This window comes from Rhinolophus ferrumequinum, chromosome 9 (assembly GCF_004115265.2).
Source record: "Rhinolophus ferrumequinum isolate MPI-CBG mRhiFer1 chromosome 9, mRhiFer1_v1.p, whole genome shotgun sequence".
In the NCBI taxonomy this organism is placed as follows: domain Eukaryota; kingdom Metazoa; phylum Chordata; class Mammalia; order Chiroptera; family Rhinolophidae; genus Rhinolophus; species Rhinolophus ferrumequinum.
The window spans coordinates 87,729,257-87,752,391 of NC_046292.1; the positions used below are offsets into that span (position 1 = coordinate 87,729,257).

Here is a 23,135-nt window from a genome sequence, read left to right on the forward strand (position 1 = left end):
ATGATTCTTCACTGGATTTCAGAAAATAATGAGGCTATTTCCAGCAAAGAAAAAGTTACTATTTTTGCCTCTCTGCTGTCACAGATCACAGTGTATGTAGTGTTTAAAGATGAATGTTTTGGAGTCAGAAAGACCTAGATTCATTTCTGGTTTCTACCAACTTTCTAGCTCTGTAACTTGGGCATTTTGTTTATCTTCGAAGTTTCAGTTTCACATCAGGGGAAAGTGATATGTGATATGTAATAATCATGTCAACTCCCAAGCCCCTACGGCTGTAGGGAGGATTAAGTAAGATAATACACATAAAATGATGAGCAAAATGCTTGCATTACTAAATAAACACTAAAAAAAATGTCAATTACTATTATTTTTTAAACTTGATAAGGCACTTTATTTTTTTCAATGATAGTTGACTTTCAATATTATTTTATATTAGTTTCAGGTATATAGCATAGTGATTGGACATTTATATAATTTAGGAAGTGATCCCCCTGACTAATCTAGTACCCACCTGGCACTATATATAGTTATTACAATATTTTTGGCTATATTTCCTATATTGCACTTTATATCCCTGTGACTATTCTGTAATTGCCAATTTATACTTCTTAATGCCTTCACTTTTTTTGCCCAGCCCTCTAACTACCCCTATCGTGTAACCATCAGTTTGTTCTCTGTATCTATGAGTCTGTTTCTCTTTTTGTTGTTGTTGTTGTTTACTTTATTCTTTAGTTTCCACATATAAGTGAGATATGGTCTCTCTCTCTCTCTTTCTCTCTCTCTATCTCTCTCTCTATGTCTCTTTCTGACTTATTTCACTTAGCATAGTGCCTTCTAGAGCTATCCATGTTGTCACAAATGGTAAGGTCCCATTTTTTATGGCTGAGTAATATTCCATTGTATAAATGTACCACATCTTCTTTATCCAGTCGTCTATTGATGGGCATTTCAGTTGTTTCCATATCTTGGCTATGGTGAATAGTGATGCAGTGAACACGGGGTGCATGTAACTTTTCAAATTAGCACTTTGGATTTCTTCAGATAAATACCCAGAAGTGAAATTGCTGGGTCATAAGGTAGTTCTATTTTTAGTTTTTTGAGGAACTGTTTTCCATAGTGGCTGCGCCAATTTGTAATCCTACCAACAGTGCATGAGGGTTCCCTTCTCTCCACATCTTCGCCAACACTTATTGTTTTTTGATTTATTGATAGCCATTCTGACAGGTGTGAGATTCATTGTGATTTTAATTTGAATTCATCTGATGATTAGTGATGTTGAGCATCTTTTCATATGTCTTATCGGTCATGTGTGTCCTCTTTGGAGAAATGTCTGTCGAGGTTCTCTGGCCATGTTTTAATTGGATTGTTTGTTTTTCTGGTGTTGAGTTGTATGAGTTCTTTATAAATTTTGGATATTAAACCCTTATCAGATGTATAATGGGCAAATATCTTCTCCCATTAAATAGGATATCTTTTTGTTTTGTTTGGTTTTCTTTGCTGTGCAACAACTTTTTAGTTTGATGTAGTCCCATTTGTGTTTTTTCTTTTGATTTCCTTACCCAAGGAGATATGTCAGAAAAAAAAAATATTTCTAAGGGCAATGTCAGAGAGTTTACTGACTATGTTTTTCTCTAAATGTGTTATGGTTTTGGGTCTTACATTTAAGTCTTTAATCCATTTTCAGTTTATTCTTGTATATGGTATATGAAGGTGGCCCAGTTGCATTTATTTGCATGTATCTGTCCAGTTTTCCCAGGACCATATATTGAATAGATTGTCTTTACCCCATTGTATATACTTGCTTCCTTTGACATGGATGAAATGACCATATAAGCATGGGTCTTATTTCTGGGATCTCTATCCTGTTTCATTGATCTATGTGTCTGTTTTTATGCCAGTACCTTGCTGTTTTGATTACTATGGCCTTGTAGTATAATTTGATATCACGTAGTGTGATACCTCCAACTTTGTTGTTCTTTCTCAAGATTTCTACGGCTATTCAAGATATTTTATGATTCCATATAAATTTTAGGATTATTTGTTCTAGTTCTATGATAAATGCCATTAGTATTTAGATAGAGATTGCATTAAATCTATAAATTGATTTGGGTAGTATGGACATTTTAACTATGTTAATTCTTTCCATCCATGAGCATGGTATATGCTTCCATTTATTTGTACCTTTTTCAATGTCTTATAATTTTCTGAGTAAAGGTCTTTTACCACCTTGGTTAAATTTATTCCTAGGTATTTTAATTTTTTTATGCAATTGTAAATAGGATTGATTTCTTACTTCCTCTTTCTGATAGTTCATTATTGGTGTATGAAATGCAATCAATTTCTGAGTATTAAATTTGTATCCTTCTACTTTACTAAATTCATTTAACAGTTCTAATGGCTTTTTGGTGGAATCTAGGTTTCTCTGTATATAGTATCATGTCACTTGTGAATATTGACATTTTTATTTCTTCCTTTCCAATTTGGATGTCTTTTTTTTTTTTTTTTCCGGCTGCTGTGGCTGAAACTTCCAATGCCATGTTGAATAAAAGTGGTGAAAGTGGACATCCTTGTCTTGTTCCTAATCTTAAGAAAATATTTTAGCTTGTCCCCATTAAGTATGATGTTAGCTGTGAGTCTGTCACATAGGGCCTTTTTGAGATATGTTCCCTCTATTCCTACTTTGCTAAGTTTTTATCATAAATGGATGCTGGATTTTGTCAAATGCTTTTTCAGCATCCATTGATATTATCATATGATTTTTAGCTTTCATTTTGTTTGTGTGGTGTATCACATTAATTGATTTCTATATAATGAATCAAACTTGCGTCCCAGGAATACATCCCATTTGATCATGGTTTTAAATGTATTGCTAGATTCAATTTGCTAATATTTTGTTGAGGATTTATACATTACATTTATCAGGGATATCAGCCTATAGTTTTCTTTTTTTCTGATGTCTTTGTCTGGATTTGAAATCAGGTTAATGATGGTCTTGTAGACTGATTCTGGGAGCTTTCCCTCCTCTTCAATTTTTTGAATAGTTTGAGAAAAATAGGTGTTAATTCTTCTTCAAATGTTTGCTAAAATTCACCTGTGAAGCCATCTGGTCTAGGACTTTTGTTTGTTAGGAGTTTTTTTGATTACTGATTCGATTTCATTTGCAGTAATCATTTGGTTCAGATTTTCTATTTCTCTTGATTCAGCCCTGAAAGATTGTATGCTTCTAGGAATTTATCTATTATTTCTTCCAGATTTCCAATTTGTTGCTGTAGTATAATTGCATGTAGTATATATATATATATATATATTTGTATTTCTGTGGTGTGCATTGTCACTTCTCCTCTTTCATTTCTGATTTTATTTGTTTGGATCCTCTCTCTTTTTTTCTTGATGAGCCTCGTTAAAGGTTTATCAATTTTTTAATCTCTTGTATTGTTTTTTTAGATTCTATTTCATTATTTGCACTCTGATCTTTACTATTTACTTCCTTCTACTCACTTTGGGCTTGGTTTGCTATTCTTTTTCCGTTCTTTTAAGTGTAAAGTTAGATTGTTTAGTTGAGATGTTTGTTTCTTGAGGTAGGCCTGTATTGCTATGAATTTCCCTTCTAGGACTGCTTTCACAGTGTCCCAACAAACCCAAATTTGGGGTTGTTGTGTTTTAATTCATTTCCCTTTGTCTTAAAGCATCTTTTGATTTCTTCTGTGATTTCATTTTAACCCATTCATTGTTTAATAGCATGTTATTTAGCCTCCATGCATTTGTGTGTTTTTTCAGTATTTTTGTTGTCGTTGTTGTTGTGTTATTGATTTTTAGTTTCATATCATTATGGTCGGAGATTCTTGATATGATTTCAGTCTTCTTGAATTCATTGAGACTTCTTTTGTGGCCTACCACATAGTCTATCTTGGAAAATGTTCTAATGTGCACTTGAAACAAATGCATATCCTGATACTTTGAAGTAGAGTGCTCTAAAAATATCAGTTAAATTCATCTGGTCTCGTGTGTCATTTAAATCTGCTGTGTTTCATTGTTGATTTTCTTTTTAGAAGATCTGTCCATTGGTGTCAATGGGGTGTTAAAGTCCCCTACTGTGACTATATTACTGTCGATCTCTCCTTTTATGTTGGTCAATATTTGCTTTACATATTTTGGTGCTCCTACATTTGGAGCATAAGTGTTTACTAGGGTTATATGCTCTTATTGGATTGATCCCTTTATCATAATGTAATGTCCTTCTTTGTCTCTTATTATAGTCTTTGTTTTAAAGTCTATTTTGTTTGATACAAGTATTGCTACCTCATATATGTTTTTTTGTTCCATTTGCATGAAATATCTTTTTCCATCCCTTTACTTTCAGTCTCTGTGTGTCTTTCAATCTGAGGAGGTTCTCTTCTAAACAGCAAATGTAGGGTCTTGGTTTCTTATCCATATATCTACCCTATGTTTTTTTTTGTTTTGTTTTAGTTTGGATTTATTTATTTATTTATTTATTCGTTTATTTTGACATTCAATATTATATTAACTTCAGGTGTACAGCATAGTGGTTAGACATTTATATAATAAGAAGTGATGCCCCTGACTAGTCTAGTACCCACCTGGCACTGTGCATAATTATTATCATATTATTGACTATAGTCTCTACCAATTTGTACATCTTAATCTCTTCACTTTTTTCACCCTGCCCCCAACTCCCCCACCTCATCTATCACCCCGATAAATCTAGTGCCCATCTGACACCAACTCTATGTCTTTGGATTGGAGCATTTAATCCATTTACATTTAAAGTGATTATTGATAGCTACCTAGTTATTGCCATTTTATTCAGATTTATGTTCTTTGTTTTGTTTTCCACTTTCTTCTTTAAAAAAGTCCCTTTAATATTCCTTGTAATACTGGCTTGGTGGTAATGCATTCCTTTAGCTTTTCTTGCCTGGGAAGTTCTTTATCTCTCCTTCAATTTTAAATGATAGTCTTGCTGGGTAGAGCAGTCTTAATTGTAGGTCCTTACTTTTCTTCACTTTGAATATCTCAAGCCAATTCCCTCTGGCCTGCAAAGTTTCAGTTGAGAAATCACCTGACAGTCTTATGGGAGCTCCCTTATAAGTAACTAGTTGTCTTTCTCTTGCTGCTTTTAGGAATCTCTCTTTGTCTGTACCCTTTGCCATCTTAATTATGATGTGTATTGTGGGCCTCTTTGGGTTCATCTTGTTTGGGACTCTCTGAACTGCCTGGACTTGTATGTCTATTTCCTTTGCCAAGTTAGGGAAATTTTCAGTCATTATTTCTTCAAATAGATTCTCAATCCTTTGCTCACTTTCTTCTCCTTCTAGTACTCGTGTGATGTGAATGTTGTTATGCTTGATGTTGTCCCAGATGCCCCTTAAACTATCTTCATTTTTTAAAAATTCTTTTTCTTTTTGTTATTGTGATTGAGTGTTTTTTGCTACCTTGTCTTCTAAATCACTGATTCAATTCATCTTATCTGCTGTTGATTCCTTCTAGTGTATTCTTAATTTCACTTATTGTTTCTTTATTTCTGACTGATTATTTTTTAGAATTTCTATGTCCTTCTTTATGCTTACTACCTCTTTGTTGAAGCTCTCACTAAGTTCCTTGAGCATTCTTCTAACCAGTGTTTTAAACTCATGGTCGCTGGTACCATGTTTCCCCAAAAATAAGACCTAGCCAATCAGCTATTATATTATATTGTATTGTATTATATTATATTCCCAGTCTTATACTAAAATAAGACTAGGTCTTATATTAATTTTTGCTCCAAAAGATGCATTAGAGCTGATTGTCTGGCTAGGTCTTATTTTGGGGGAAATACGGTAGGTTGGTTACTTCCATTTCATTTAGTTATTTTTCTGGAGTTTTCTTTTGTTCTTTTATTTGAGACATGTTTCTTTGTTTCCTTATTTTCTCTGCCTCTCTTTGTTCATTTCTCTGTATTAGGTAGATCTCCTATGTCTCTCAGTTTTTGCTGGGTGGCCTTATGTAGTAGGTGTCTTATATGGCCCAGTGACACACTCTCCCTGATCACCTGTACTGTGTGTGCTCCATGAGTGTCCCTTGTGTGGGATGTGTATGCTTTCCTGTTGTAGTTGAGCCTTGATTGCTTTTGGCAAATTAGTGAGTGGGCTTAATGCTCTCTGGCTGTGAGGATTAGCCATGCCCACAGCATATAAGCTGCTGTTTGGGGGATGACCCTTCAGAGGGTGTTTGCCCCAGTGGCTCCTGTGGGTGTTAAGACCACCCTTTGGATGTGCTGCTTGTGGGCTAATCACCTGGTGATCTGTTGTGGTCTGAAGCTGGCCTCCAGGTGTGTTGCTTCTGGTGCCTCCTGGGAGGGATTCACATGCAAGCCAAGTTCAGCCATTGCCTGTGACCTGCCCACAGCTGCCTGGTAGGAGCTACAATGCTATATGCAGTTAGTTGCTGTCTGTGCTGGACCTAGAGGCATGTGGGTGTGGCCCCACTGAGAACCAAAGCTGGCTGCCACCAGTATCAGGCCTGGAGCATTTAGCAAAAGGCTCAGGGAAACCCTAGGTCTGTTGCCACCGGTCAGCTTCCCATAAGGATCAGTCGCTGAAAGAGCCTCCTTAGGTGCAGGGGGCCGGGCTGCTTGCCCTGGTGCAGAAAGTACCTCCAGTGGTTCTGTGAGTTGGGCAGGGCAGGGTCCCAGGGAATCACTGGGGGAGAGGGCATGGTGTTTACAAGGTTAATGGAGTTTCAGTTCTTGAGCAAGAGCCAAACCTGTGTCCACTCTGCAAAGTGCCCAGTGAACACTGAGGCCAGCCGCTGCTTGCCTTGGGCCTGCAGAGCCTCAAGAGTTTTCTAAGAAAGGCTGTAATGCAAGTTGGGACTGATTGCCCACCACCTGTGTCTCAGGTGGCTGCACAGGCTGCTGTGGGTTGTTTGTTGCTGGCAGAGCCTCCTGCAGTGTTCAGGGTGGGGCTGGTTGCCCAGGTGCTGAGAGTGTCTCCAGCAATGTTGCAAGTATGGGGGGGTGTGTCTCAGGGAGTCACCAAGAGGAGGTGCACAGAGTTCACCAGGTCAATGGAATTTCAGATTTGACCATGTGGAAGAGGGCTCAACACAGGAAAGATGGTACCTGACTGTAGGCTATACATGAGGTGGGCTCCACACAGGGATAATGGAGGCTGTTGCTCTAGCCCTCACCCCATAGCCACACAACTTAGTTTTACCCTGTATGTCTCTGGCATCTTTCAAGTTGCAGCCTCTCCACTGGAGCACAAGGTGAATACCTGCAAGAGAATGAGTCTGTGTTGTGGGCCTTTTAAGAGGACGTCTGGGTTTTCAGCCACCTTTGATCTCACCTGGATGGGCAGAATCCTTGCTGATTTTCATAGCCAGGTGTTATGGGGACTCCTCTTCCCAGCACTGGCACTGGACCCTTGGCCTGAGAAACTTGATGTAGGGCTGGTACCCCTCACTTCTCAGGAGGACCTCCACTGCCAAGATATCTCTCCCAATACTCAACCATTACCTATGAGTGTGGGTCCAGCCTGTTTCATGTCTCTGCCCCTCCTACCAGTCTGGACATGGCCTCTTCTTTATATCCTAAGTTATAGGGGATCTGTTCGCTAGGCTTCAGATGGTTCTTGAGGTTGATTGTTTTGTAATTTAGTTGTAATTTTAATTTGGTCATGGGAGGTGTCAGGCACAGCATTTACCTATTCCAGCTTAGAATCTTCTGATCTGTAAGTTACTATTATTATTACTAATCAGAGCCAGTCTAGGGATATGATTAAGCAATGACTCTGGCACCAGACTGTCTGCATTCAAGTCTCACTTTCCCTACTTACTATCTGTGTGAACTTGAATAAATTATTTAACTTCTCTGTGCCCATTTCCTAATCTGTAAAATAGTATTTACTTCATATGGTTGTGAGGATTAAGTTAGTTAATGTACATAAATCACTTTGTTCAATAGAACTTTCTATGATTATAGAAATATTCTAACTCTGTGCTGTCCAATATGATAGCCATAAACCACATGTAGTTATTGAGTACTTGAAATGTGGCCAGTGCAACTAAGGAACTGAATTTTCAGTTTGATTAATTTAAATAGCCCCATGTGGCTAGTGGCTACCATACTGGACAGTGCAGACTTAGAACACTGGCTGACTACCTTAAACCATTAGCATTGTTTAGTAAATGCCAGACTAAGTGTGTTAGCTAATAGCAGTGGTGATTGTGAGCATCATTTATAAGCAAGCAATTGCTTATTATCAGCAGTGACCATAGGCTGAGGAGGAGAAAAAAAATCATCTTCCAATAATACCTGTAATACAGTGTTGAAAACACAGGAAGCAAGGGCTGTGAGGTGAACTAACAAATCATATGAATCATATTTCCAACTAAATTCATTCTTTTTCAAACTTTTTCCTCTGTTTCAGTTTCTATTTTGAATATAGTTATGTATATTGTAAAGCATGTCCTCAATGGGAGAGATCCTGTGATTTCCTAAAAAGTAATTTCTTCCCAAAAGTGAGAGAGAGAGAGAACAACTTTCTTGTTTACCAAAGAATTAGAATAGTTGCTTATTATCATGAAATAGCATACAAGACAAGAACTCAGTATGTCAATATTGATGAATGGTGTTTAACTTGAAAAAGCATCACATTTTGTCAATTTAAAAAAAAACAGATATTTTAAATGAAAATTTTTTTTAAATCAGGGCCATCAAACATGTGGAAAATAATTTAATGTCACCAAGAATGATATATGCCTTCTTTACTCTGATCTGCATAATAGCTACTCTTCTCTAAAGTAAATACACATAAAAATTTCTTCTTGATCTAACCATCTCAGGATTACTAAAGGCTCCCTTTACTTAATGTTTTATGAGAGCAAGAAAATCAGAAATATAATTATGTTGATATGGAATTACTTTTATAGTGTTTAAGAAAAGCAGTACAGATACCCTAAAAAATTAGATTTGAACAGACCTTTTTCCCACAATAGTCATCATTCTCAGGATTTCACAGATACCATAACATGGCACATCACTCAAATCAATGCACAATATGGAAATACTGTGTACGTTCTATTTTCCTTAAGAGAATGGAGGAAACATCTCCACTTAAGATACTAAGCAGAAAATAGCTATGTTAAATGTTGGACAGGCTTTTTCCTTTTTTAATTTTATTGGGTCACGGTGTTTTTTTCCAGGATCCATCAGCTCCAAGTCAAGTCACTGGCCTTCAATCTAGTTGTGGAGGGCGCAGCTCAGCTCTAAGTCCAGTTGCAATTTTTGATCTAATTACAGGGGGCGCAGCCCACCATCCCATGCAGGAATGGAACCAGAAACCTTGTTGTTAAGGGCACGTGCTCTAACCAGCTGAGCCATCCAGCCACCCACCAGCAGCTCAGCGGCAGCTCAGCTCAAGTTGTTGTCTTTAATCTAGTTGTGAAGGGAGCAGCTCCCTGGCCCATATGGGAATTGAACTGGCAACTTGTTAAGAGCACGCGCTCTAACCAACTGAGCCATCCGGCCACCCACGACAGGCTTTATATTTGGTTTTGTTTGAGCTTTAGGGCTCATTATCATCTCAGTAGTCAGGCAAAGGAAGTTTAAATTTGGGTACAGGAGACAAATGTCAGAAAAGTGACACTGAGTCTGTTAATTGCAAAAGAAACACTCTACAATCTGGAAGAGCCCTCTCCTTTCAGTTCCCCAGCCCTCCCCAGGCTCCTCCCCGCTCCAGCATCAGGGAAGGCTGGGCAGTATTTATGTACCCATGCCAGCAGCTAATTATAGAGATAATCTCTGAAAGCAAACTGATTAGGTATGACATGTGAAATTATCTGAGAAAACTTAGTCTTCTAATCAAATCAGATCTAAAACCTATACATGAAGGCCCAAACACAGGGGCCAACTTTTCAAATACCCGGTTTTCCCTATAACTGTCATCAGTGACCTGGAAGAGTGCACTTGGCTTTCCACAGCACAGGGATCTCCTTGTAGAGCTAGCCTAACAGTATGGAAATGATTCTCAACCTGGAGCACTTGGTCCCCAGAGGGCTATGAATAGATGACATGGGACTGTAATGAATCCCCTGAAACTACATTCACGTTGTGTCTGTCTTTTATATTTGTCACTGTGTATGAAGGGTCACTAGCTACCGTGTTTCCCCAAAAATAAGACCTACCCCAAAAATAGGCCCCAGTTAAGATCGTCAGCCAGATGGACACAGTTAATATGTTATGACGATGTTCCAGAAGAAGATGACATGATTGTATTTGAATAAATGTAGATTGTTGTACATGAGAAAGTAAGACATCCCCTGAAAATATGCCCTAATGCGTCTTTTGGAGCAAAAATTAACATAAGACCCAGTCTTATTTTCAGGGAAATATGCATGTAGGTCTTATTTTTAGGGAAACATAGTTTTCTTTTAAGGGCTTGTGCCCATACTTGTAAAAGCATGCCATGAAGAAGGTAAATGGCTCCAAAATATTTTCCCCACAAAATTAAAGTGATCAGAGCAAATACTTTTACAATACCGTGTTTCCCCGAAAATAAGATCTAGCCAGACAATCAGTTCTAATGCATCTTTTGGAGCAAAAATTAATATAAGACTCAGTCTTATATTATAGTAAAATAATGCCAGGTCTTATATTAATTTTTGCTCCAAAAGACACATTAGAGCTGATTGTCCAACTAGGTCTTATTTTCAGGGAAACATGGTAGTATCTCTCAAGCAGCCTCTCCACTTTATACAGTTTTTGTAAATGTTACCTTTATCTTGTATTTTAAAAAATCCAAGTGTTCTGAAAATTTTTTTTTCAACTCGGGAAAAATATTTTGGACACACTTGAAAATTAAACCTAGAATATCATGTAAAGTATTCTCATAGTGCACTTCTATACCTCCAACATCTATGATAGACTCAGGACATTTGGGAAGAAAGTAAAAACCTAAGTCTGTCTTCCAAATGTTTTGTCTGGGTCAGTGGTTTCCAATGGGGTTGGGGGCGGGAGTGTGGGGCGTTTTCTAAGTTGGTCCTTAGAAATCAACAGGGATGCTTACAATAGACATATTACAGGCTCCACATCCGAGATTCTAATTTAATTATTTGGGGTGAGCCGAGACCTCTGCAATTTTAAAGTTCCCCAGTGATTCCATTGTGCATGCCAGGCTGAGGACCACTGACTCAATTGCTGGACACACTGCTTGGCACACCATCCATGCTCTGCAGGTGACATCTGCTGTGGTCACCATCGTGATCAGTGTCTGCTACACCCCATTCCTCTGAGCCCACTCTCCACACTTCGCACCTCAGGAGATGGGCATTTGAATCTAATAAACATGGGGAATGGGCTACAATTTCCACTTTTCTTGTAAATTTTTAAAATCCCATAGATCTAGAGTTAGTCACAAACTGTACCTTAAAGAGTAAATCCATAGGTTTTATTCTTGACTGTAGAGTCAGTGAGAGTCTTCTTCTCCAGGCAATGTCCTTCCCTTTTCCCCTCTATTCATAAGAAAGGCTCATTTCCACCTGATTTTTCCTATACTATACACTGCCTAAAGAAATAAGGTATGATAAAGGCTAGGATGTTATATAGAAAACTCAGAGAACCATTAAATTCCTTTTTTAAGCAGTCAACCTAATTTAACAAATATTTACTGGGCACTGGATAGATTTTGGAGTAGAAAGTGGGCTAAAATATAAGGTGAATCAAGCAAACTACCCCAAGCACTGCTACTTCAAAAGTATGAGTTATAAAGTACTAAAACTTTGCCAGGTGCCATGCAGTGTGCTAGCAGCTTCATATGTATTATCTCATCCTATCCCTTTGTTATAAGGAAGAACTTTTATTATTATGTTGTGCCCAAGTTACTGGAGCTTATACAGATCATCCACGTGGAACACATAGGCCCTGAACAACCAACCAAACGCTACAGTCACCTGGCCATTTTCCAGCACATTGTGTGGGTGTTGGGAAAGCATGTAGTTCCAGTGTGTGGCACAGTGCTGGCACAGAGTGAACACAGCATAAGAACTACTGCTAATAACAGCACTCTACCTAGATCACCCCCTAGAAATGTCAGTCAGTTTCAGAGACAAAGTCAGTTTCTGAGTCTCAGAAAGCCACCCAAGGTCCCACTGCTAGTAAGTGTTGAAGCTGACGTGGAACTCTGGCATCTCCTGCCAGATACCTGATACTTCTGAGATGTATTATGGATAAACTCAACACCAAATAGCCTCACACCCTCCTGGACTCTGACATCGTACCTGCAGATGAAGTCTCTGGTCTATTTTAGTGTCCAGCTTCCTGGTCTTCAAGTTCAGCAGTGAGGACTGCCTCTTTGGACTCATTTCTTTATAGTGTTTCTAATAGTAACCAGGCACAGGCCCCCTGAGCATTTTTTTCCTCTTGAACTCAGGGATCCCCCATGTCCTGGCGGGAAACTTGAGCCCTATCCAGAAGCAGAGTTCGCCTGGCCGCTGTACCATGGAACTCTGTTGCTGCACCAAATGTGCTTCCACTTCCTGCCGACAAAGAGCAGCCGGTAGCCAGGCTATTAACCTGAGCTCTAATTAGGGTGGTTTTTATAATGAGGAGAAGAGTGTGATTCTAATTAGTAATTTTCCATCTTTTTCTCAATAGGTATCCCCCAGTCACAGCAATAAGCTACCCTCATCGCACTGGCTCCAATGCCAAAATGTAATTACACTGTGAAACAGAGGCAGAAGTGAAGGTGGCTAAGGCCACAGGACAGCAGAGCGAGGTTTCCTGTGCTGCTAACGACCTGCATTTGCCCCCAATTCATTTCTTAGGTCCGTGGCACTAAGATGGTTGGTTCTGACATGGTTGTGACAGTTGAGTTCACCAATCCTTTGAAGGAAACTCTGCAAAATGTTTGGATACGCCTGGATGGTCCTGGAGTGATAAAGCCAATGAGGAAGATGTTCCGGTATGTGCTGAGGGGCCGTGGGAAGGTGCCGGGGGCTGTGGGAAGGTGCCGGGGGCTGTGGGAAGGTGATGGAGGCTGCGGAAAGCTTTATTGCTCTCTGTCTTTTCCAAACTTACATCTAGTCCCCAGTGAAAATGTCTCAGAAGCTGCTACCTCCTTGTTGGCATTTCTATGTGGCAAAAGGTAAAAATAGGGTTGGTTTAACAGGTACTTCCATCGTTTCATCCTTTAAACCACCCAAATGTAGTGGGTACTATTATTATTTCCCTTCAGTAGCAGAGAAAGTTGAGGCTTTAAGAGGTCCGCTGGTTTTTCCCAACGCGCACAGCTTGTAAGAGCAGCGGCAAGATTCAGTCTCAGGGTGGCTGAGTCCAGAACCCAAGTCTCACGCATTTTGCCATCCTACTTCCCCGTGTATCGATTCTACTAATACTTATTGAGTAGCTACTATGTGTCAGATATTACGGTGAAAGTGTTCCGTTTCATGAATCCCCTTTCCAACTCCACCTCCCAGATTTCACCAACCCAAGCACTCTCTAGAACTGTTGCTTTCAGTAGAATAAAGTTAAGCCTGAAGAGTTCTATGGTTAGGTCCCTAGTCAGGGGACCAATGACTACCCCCGGCTCTGGAATAATAATAATATGAATGAAACTTTGCTGCTTTCACACCTGGCACTATCAGATTGTGCCATACAGTTCTCAGCTTCTATGTCTGCTACTGACAAAGACAGTCAGTCACCCAACGAGACAGACCATTCCAGGGTCAAGTAGCTCTGATTATTCGAAAACAGTTCTACCCTTTGATCCTACCAGTTCTGTCATCTGGACCTATACACAGAGTAAGGCCCATCTCTCTTCTACCGTGTTTCCCCGAAAATAAGACTTAGTCAGACAAGCAGCTCTAATGCGTCTTTTGGAGCAAAAATTAATATAAGAACCGGTATTATATTATATCATATTATATTATATTATATTATCTGGTCTTATTTTAAAATAAGCCAGGTCTTATATTAATTTTTGCTCCAAAAGGCGCATTAGAGCTGATTGTCTGGCTAGGTCTTATTTTCAAGGAAACACTGATGGCTTGCAAACATTTGCAAACAACTGTCACATCTTCCTTGAGTCTTTTCTATACCTACCCAGACTTCATTCCACTCACCTCTAATACGGTTTTAGCTCCCTCCCTCTTCCATATACTTTAGTTTGTCTGTGCTCCTCTTAGACTATGACACCCGGAATGAAGCCCAATCTTGAGGTTTATTACTTTCATTCTTCCACAAATAAGTCCCTGTCAGCACCAATCAATCTAGCACATTTCCTGTGGGGTGACCTTCTAAGACATAGAAAGGGAGGTGAAGGGCTTAGGAAACTGCCTGAAGAGCAGCTGTGTTGGGGATTTCCCCGATGTCCTTTACAAAAGCTACCCTGCTCTGTAGTCTGTGTAGTCTGCATGTACAAGGCCTCCTGTACCCCTTCTGGGGCACCTTTAAAAACCAATTTGCCCACTGAGGCCTCTCTGCATTTCTTTGAAATTACAGCTTCTAAGAGATGCCTGATGCTGCTGGATGCAATAAACAGCAAAGAAAATAATTTGAGTGCTCTAAAAAAAAAAAAAAAATGGAAGTACAAAACATAACAACCTTCCTGTGCTAATAGGAAAGTTGCAGGGGAAAAAAAAGAATTAAATTAGAAATCAACGCCAGCTAGCGGGAGAGGTCAGCAGTAATAGTCCTGCTTTCGTCAGAAACGATAGTCTCACTCACCCGTTCTCGCACCTTCCCACTCGAATCAGATGCAAGAATCGCTCAGGCAAAGTGAAACACGTTTCTTCTTCAAAACAGCCCCCTGCTGTATCCAATTTTTCCTTTTCAAGCAGTAACCCCACAAGCTTCATCTAAGGATACCAGAACCTCCTGCTACCTTTACATCTTGGCTGTGCCAAGAATGCCACCTTGATCAAAAGCCAATGCACGAGAAGAAACAATCTCTGTATTAGAAGAAAGATTAATGCTCACACAGTGCAATGACCCACCATTGGGAGGTCCAGGGCTCAAAGAAGATTGAGTGTCCAGGTACATTGTTTATTGTTAATGAAGATGAAAGGATGAAAGAGGCCAGTCCCTGCGTGAACGCTGGCCCAACGTCCCACTCATACTCTGCTTAAGGTACTATTAGTATTAGCAGTTACTTCAACATATTGGTCTATGGAAGATGGGTACCAGACAGAACACCAGGTCCTCAGACTCTCGTGGGAATTCAGATCCAGGGGTGGATCTCTCCAAAGTAAGGGAAGCTTTATTTCTTAGAGACTATCAAAAATTGGAAAGAACCTGCCATAGAAAATATCTATTATCCAGGGTGGGCTTGGGGATCTGGAGAGAGCAATGCTTCTCCGTTTCCTCCTGACTCCAGCACACACACACCTTCACAACCAAGCCCTGAGCCAGCCAGTGCCCACAGCCATATTGCCAGATAATTAGAAACGTTCCAGTGTACCCTCAGAGCTGATCTAAGAGTGGTAGATCCAACTTGTACCTTTAAGAAGGTCTCCTGTAGAACCAGAATCTTTCACAAGACTGCATTCCTTCCTAGGATACACATCTTGAATAGTCGAGGCTGTTGCCAGCCCTCCTGTCCACCCACACGCCTGCCAGGCCTGGAAGGCAGCAGCTGGTGAGCAGGGAATTGAACTAGGGACAAGAAAGGCAGTGGGTGCCGGGTCTCATTCCTTGATCAGGGTACAAGCCAACTCTACTCCGAGATGGTTTACCTTCTTGCTCTCCCCCCACCTCCTCCCACCTATCTCAGACGCTCCCACAGACTCTCTCAGCTTTCAAGTTTCTGCACTTGATACTCCCAGAACATCAAATAATTCATCTCCCAGATTCATTTTTCTCTTTAAAAAATGGTCAGATTCCAGGAGTTACATCAAGCAAAAAGTTCTCCAACTTTGTGATTTTCGTTTAAATGTTGAGTTTTTCAAGTAGGACAGAAGCCCAGGGCTAGACACACAGAGGACAAACTATAGATAGTTGCAGTTTGTTGTAATAATAATAATCCCATTTGCCTGTGCGTGTTCAAGATGATAAATGACCAGCATATCCTGATGGCTCAGCATATTACTGAGAATCATTTATCATAACATCTATCCTCAGGCAAATAGGGTTATTCCAGTATTACTCCACTTACCAAGATGGGTAAAGGATTTATTTCCTTCTTCTGTATGTATTTATCTTCAGGAAAATGCATACATAGGCACGCACGTGTATCTTCACGTATGAGTATATTTTTATGATACTCATACATGATGAGCGTACATGTACAGGTATGAGATGCAGGTATGAGTATAATTATGTGGATGAGTTTATGAGTAAGTGCAAATAATGAAGTGAAGCTGAAGGATTATAGTTTCTGTATGAAGCAGTTACCTGTATTACATGGGCCCAGCCCAGATCCATAAGCAGGATGACTATTTTGCAAAGTGTTTCTGATTGATCACGTAGGGAAACCAGAAAAGAGAAAATGAATGGATCAGGTAAAAATAGCACAGTTTTTGAGAAATAAATATCGGAAATCCTATATTCATATTGAATTAATCACTGTAAATTAAGGATGGATAACACCGTACAGGCAGGAGGAACCTGCTTTCCTAAATCATTTTGTAGCTCATTCAGGCAGAGCAAACAACATCCACAAAGGTGGTGATGATAATAAAAGTAATAATAAGAATAACAACGACAACATACATCTAATACTTGGCACTCACCGCATCTTGCCGTAGTTCTAAGCACAGTACAAATAACTCACCCTACCCTCTGCACATCCTATTCAATATTCCACAGTGTCTGCTTTTTACAGGTGAGGAAACCCATGATGAGGTCGGTGATTTTCAAACTTGAAGTCATAAAATCAATGTATTGAGTTTGAAAAATACATATACAGGTTATGCATGTGTACTTTTCATATAGTTTGGCTTTTATAGAACTGATTTAAATCATTTATGTAGCCACGATTATAAAGAACAAAAATTAGGAAAAACATTAGCAAATACCTAATTGAGATGTTGACACTGTCAGTGTCAAAGTGAATGCCTGGAGCAGTCCAAAAAGAGGGATCCCCAAGGCCTTCGATGTCTGTCCCAATTCATTGGCCACAGATGCACGAGAGAAAGGGATTTCTTATTTAGTGTCTGGATTTCTAGGATTGGGACCTTTTTATCCCAGAGGACACACCCGTGGCCAGCTGAAATGTATATTGTTTTAGTGATAGTTGAGAGAATCTTGGGGTTCCAACTTTACGTAGAATAGGTCAAGTACAGGGATGTGGTCCTGTGTTTCTCCCTTCCTGTTGGCTATGCCTAAAGTGATGTTAGATGGCTCCAGCCCCTACAAGCAAGTGGAGGCTCCCGTGACTGAGGCCTTGAACCACTCCAGACTTTCCTTCACAATGCTCCTTCCTTGCAACCCCGCCAACCACCCCAAGTTCGAAGCTTCTTTGGCCACCACGTCCCTCCATAGTGCCAGCAGGAAGTGCTTTCCCCCAGCCCCTGACTCCTCACTCAGATTGTGTGGATCTATCCACAGAATTCCTCGGCACAGCACATTCCTCACGTCTGAGCACAAGCACCCTCATCATGGCCCCCAGTGTGTCTCTCTTCTCCCAGCATCTTGGCCATCAGGCTCTGTGACCATGGAAGATTCCATAGGCCCCTTTGGATCTCAGTGTTCTCATCTGTAAAATGAGACAGCCAGACAAAGTGATTTCTAAGTCCTTTCCAATTCTCACATGTTATGCCTCAATAACCCCATGAAAATAGATCCCTTTTTTCTGTTTACAAGACACCCGTGGGCTCCCCGTTCATTTCCCGATGCTCTCCGAGAAAAGCACTGGCCCAGCGTCCCATGCTGAGCTACCTAGCATGTGCCCACCTTGAGAGTCGGAGAGCAAAGACCAGGAATCCTCTATGAACAACACCTGCAGGAAGCTCTTAGTACAGAATAGAAGGTTATCTGTCTCGCTTGAGAAACTAAATGTGTGAAAAAGCAGCACAGTGATCAAAAGTCATCTTTTTATAGGACATAGCAGAAATACGGTTCACAGTAGTAGAAAGAGCATGGATGTGGGAATCAGATAAACCTGGGTTCAAATCTCATCTCTGCCTATTAACAGATCTGTGATCTTGGAAAAGTTGCTTCACTTGTTTAACCTTCCATTTTTCTTAACTCTGAAATGTGTCAAATAGTATCTACAAGGGACGATCATACAGATAGAAGCTGCATGTAATCTCCTCCTGAGGCCCACATGGGGTGATGTATGTGAAGCACCCCAACCCTGATTGACCTTGGTTATGCTCTGGAATGGGCCTGGCCATGAAGCCGCGGAAGAAAGACCTCAGAGCATGAGCTACAGAGGAAAGGGAGTACTCCAGGACCATGAAAGGCTAGCACATCATCAGGATGCGTTAGGGCATCGGCAGCAAGCGAGCAGCAGAAAGCTGCATGGGCAGAGGACCCAATGTGGTGGTTGAAACAGGATTACGAATTACAAAGCATGCAGATACTCAAAGTCAGTTGAGAGCAGGCAGGGCTATGATCTTGGGCCTGGGAACAAGGTCTGCCCTAGGGGTTTGGGAAGAACTAATTAGAGTGCCAGGAACTCAGCAAAGGCAGCTGGGGGCGCAGAGAGGAGGCTAATCCCAGGAGGGAATTAGAGCACCAAAAAATGAGCAGAGGCAGATTAGTCACATTGATGAGGCTGCTGCGGAAGCTGGGGGACAAGCTAGAGTTCAGTTGACACATGGCTGGTGGGGCTCAGCCCAGCTCCACCGCACACTGGATGAACCACATACACTCAGGGACCTGCTGATGCATCCACGTGGAAAGAGCCATGATCCAAGGGGTTGTCGCTGGCAGGCGCTGGCAGAGTCTCATTAGGGGCATCATTTGGGTTGTAACTGGTGGAATCGGCCCATCTTCTCACCACCAACAACTGAGAGAAAAAGAGCAGGAGTTCTCAGTGCTTCCTGATCAAAGTAGGAAACTGGATCTGCCTCTCCAGAAAGTAAAACCTTTCCTCTCTTTTCCACCCTTCAGTGAAATCCAGCCCAACTCCACTGTGCAGTGGGAGGAAGTGTGTCGGCCGTGGGTGTCCGGCCGTCGGAAGCTGATGGCCAGCATGACCAGTGACTCCCTGAGACATGTGTACGGCGAGCTGGATTTGCAGATTCAAAGACCACCTTCGTAAATGCACAGGAGGCTGAGATAGACCTGGCACTTAGCCTCTTGTAGTCTTGGCTAAGGAAATTCTAATGCAAAAATAGTCAGCTCTTGCTTTACCTTACGTGTGAAAACCCAGACAGGACAGGATAGGGCCCCAGAGTAGGGATGCCATGAATTTCAAAGACACACTTTTCCAAACCCAGGCTATTCAGTGTGGAAGTTAGATTTTAATCGCTCTACCTTCCAAAGGATTCTGAGGATTAGCTTTAATTAAGCTCTAATTAAGCTCTCATAGCTCATATGAGTAAAAGTCATCATTTATCATTGCAAGTGGCTGCAGCTTCAAATATCAGAGGACTTTCTTGAGCAAGGGGATTTGCTTAATACCTAGCCTCATGTAAAACAAGACTTCTGGTCCCCCATTCAGACTTTTGGGGTAACATACTCCCCAAAAGGGAGGGAAGCACATGATTTTGGCCCTAGAATTCCACTCCTCTCTCTTACAAGCAGGATCTGCCCACTGTGTCAGAATATTTTTCCCAGGAATCAAGTACAGCATCATTTGTCTTCTTGGCAAAGCCAGGGGAAGGTCTTTCATCTTGCACCTGCAGCAAAACAACCGCCTGCCAAATTTCACAGATTTACCTTGTGAGAAGATGTGGCCCCATATTAACAAATTGCATTTGTGAGAAACTTAATCACCTAAGAAGAGATAAGGAAGCAGGTGTAATACTCAGATCTATTAAATAATGTAGTTTTATGGCTCATTTTATAGGAGGTGTCCCACCATGGCCTGATCAGCAGGAACCAATAGCCCTTACTTTAACCCTTTCTGGGCTGCAGTGCCGGCATACCTCAAAGATATTGCAGGTTCAGTTCCAAACCACCACAATAAAATGAATATCGCAATAAAGCAAATCGTAATCTTTCTGCTGATGAAGGCTCTTGCCTTCAATTTGTGAAAAAAAGAAAAAAAGAAAACGCAAGTATGCCTGTACTAGAAAGTAATGAAGCTGACTCGGGACAGGAGGAATTAGACTCTAATTAGTGATTATACTTCACCTGTCTCTCTGGGATCATCTTCACACAATGATGCAGGCCCAGGTCCATTTTTAGAGCTAGAACAAGCCCAATAATTTGGAGAGGCTGGCAGACTGAGTGAGCAGACGTGTGGAAGGATGGGCAACCACTAATTCTCTCTTGTCCTTCGCATCACCTATGTTGAGACCACAGCTCATCACTCAGCTGCCGCATGTGCCGTAATGTGGCTTCCACCTTGCAAACAACCAGTGCTACTGCAGATCCTATGACAGAGGATGCTGACATCATTTGTGTTGTGTTCCAAGGCTCCAACAGACAAGGCTGCCTGGTGTTTATTTGCACGGCTGATTTACGGTCAGAATTACCCATTGGTATGCCTAGGGCATGACTCAGGTCAGTAGGGTGTGATTATTAACAAACAAAAATGAACAGTGGGTAGCAAACTGGGAGAGGGAGAGCCAGAATAGAATTCTCTAGTCAGTACAAGCACGTTTCTAAGCCTTTGAGATTGTTGCTGAGTCTTCGGCACCAGGAATCCATGAGGGTAGCTGATTCGCTATAGCAATATCACACCTAACCCCTACTAAGTAATCCCCCAGCATTCGCCGAGCCTATCAACATTCAATTTTAAAATGAAATGCATTTTGCTAGACGGTTTAACTGGCTTAATGTGGTATATTCTTATTAACTAGAATGTAATCAAAGTTTAAAATAAAGTTAATCTGATTGTATTTACATCTGCACAGAAGTGAACACTTTGAATTTTCAATACAACGTACTACTAACCACAGCTGCTCAAGAAATCACCCTTCCTTAGCAGTAGATAACACACCTGGATAGAAAGATAGGCATTTCTCCTTTCAAGAAAATGACTCTAATAGTTGTTGATGTCACAGTTAGCTTTCCTAACTGCTCTCTCTACATTTTAACCACGTTGACTAAAGGAGGATGTTTACATATTTAGTTCAAAATCCAGCTTCTAGAACTGCAAAATATCTGTAGAAACTTTCCCACAAATGATCTCTTGAATCATTAAGATGAACCAGCATAAATACCTATCATAATGAATACCTGTCACAATGAATACCTTTTGTGGTCTTAAAACAGAGATGGAAAATACATGGCAAATATGTAGGAGCCTATATTCATGGCAGACATCACTAAACAATTGCAGCTCAGATAGGGCCTCAGAGTCCTTCTCAACACAGTACTCCAGACAGCTACTACCAACTAATTTGAAGCTGGCACTCAAAATAAAACCTATTCACTATACCTACCTTAGAGTCAGCCCAATTCTTTCGATAGCTGGGATTATGCAGTGTGTAATACTACTGTGGCTCTACAGATCCTTTGTTAGCAATGGTAAACAATGTATCTCAGAGAACAGCAGTCTCTGAATTCTAGTTTCTGCCTGTGCTAGTCCTCCATGCTTCTGAAAATATCCTTGTTTGTGTTTGTAGCTTTAATGACTGCAGAGGAGTAAAAATACTAACATTTCTACAAGGCTCTTCTAGAGGATATATCAAGCAAACCTTAGTAACAGCACATGCAAAACTATAGACAGGTAGGTAGGTAGGTACATGACAGATAGATAGGGTAGAGAGATACATGATAGATAGATAGATAGATAGATAGATAGATAGATAGATAGATAGACAATAGCTAGATATTGCATGAATATATATGGTGTTTGTTTTTTTTCAAATAATTTTACTTCATCAACCTGTAAAAGGAGTAAATATAATTATTTCTAAACTGTTGCTGAAGAACATAAAGAGGCCCAAGAAGACATGTATCATGGCAAATTAAGCTGGGGTGGGAGTAGGCAGTGAAATCAACCTCTAGTTTTCTATACACTCTTTAAATCTCTTGTTTTCCCTCTAGAGTTTTAAGAATGCTGACTGTTAACACCAACTTCAAGACTCTTTGAAGAGCTGCAGTATAACAAACAAAAATATGCACAAATTTATAATAGTAATGTAGGGGGAAATGGAATTTGTGCTAGAATCATTGGCAATTAAAAGTCACAGAATTCTAGGTGTAAGGTCATCATTTATGAATATCTATCCAATATTATTATAAAATTAATAAATTGTCAACCAACCCAACCATCTATTCATTCAACTTGTCTACTATTCAGCCATCCTCTCACCATTCAGCCAGCCAGCCAGCCAGCCTTTCAACCACCTATCCATCCTTTATTCCAACCATCCATATAACCACCCAACCATTCATTAATAAATGTATGCAAGCATGAATTCAAAAGTATTTATTGAATATTAGGCATCATACTAGAGCCTGGGGATTCAAAGATGGAAAACCCATGGTTCCTATCCAAAAAGAAGTCACAAACCAGAGAAGGAGCCAGATGCATAAATAAAGTACAAATGGATAGGTATGTTAATAGAGGTATATCTAGAGTACTATGAAAATAAAGAGAAAAAGATGCATGTAAAATCCTCTCCCGAAATCTCCAAGAATAATGGAAAAAAATTTCAATAGAGTCTTGAAAAAGGAATAAGAGGCAAGTTGGAGATCATTTGACAGAAGAGCTCATGTAACAGCCTAAAGGAAAGAAAGAGCATGGCCCTTCTGGAGGACTACAATTAGCTTGGCATGGTGAGATGGTTAGTATGCAGCAAGGAGAGGCAAAGCTCTCCATATTTGCCCTAGTGATTCATGAGATTATTCAGAAGAAAGTATCTACAAAGATTCTAGCAACAGAAATGTAGGATGGGTCAGAGCTGGAGAACTTCCAGGAATGGGTATGTGTTACTTTTGCACTGTGTTTTGGAGGGAGGCTAATAGAGCCTGCTATGACACACTGGATACAGAATTGAAAACTATGGAAAGGTCAAGGGGTGACACGGCCAAGAGAGTATGGGGTGGAATGCCTGACTCAGGTCAATGAGGAAGGTAT

General features: G+C 40.4%; 1 protein-coding gene across 3 annotated transcripts in view; it reads left to right on the top strand.

The window, feature by feature from the left end:
- Positions 1-20,155, top strand: part of F13A1 (coagulation factor XIII A chain) — a 180,259-nt gene extending 160,104 nt beyond the window's left edge. For all 3 annotated transcript variants that reach the window (XM_033114690.1, XM_033114688.1, XM_033114689.1), the window contains exons 15-16: positions 12,820-12,956; positions 19,049-20,155. In XM_033114690.1, coding sequence (XP_032970581.1) covers positions 12,820-12,956; positions 19,049-19,199 — 288 coding nt within the window. In that variant the 3' untranslated portion in view covers positions 19,200-20,155. The remainder of the gene's footprint in view (positions 1-12,819; positions 12,957-19,048) is intronic.
- Positions 20,156-23,135: the final 2,980 nt, after the last annotated feature.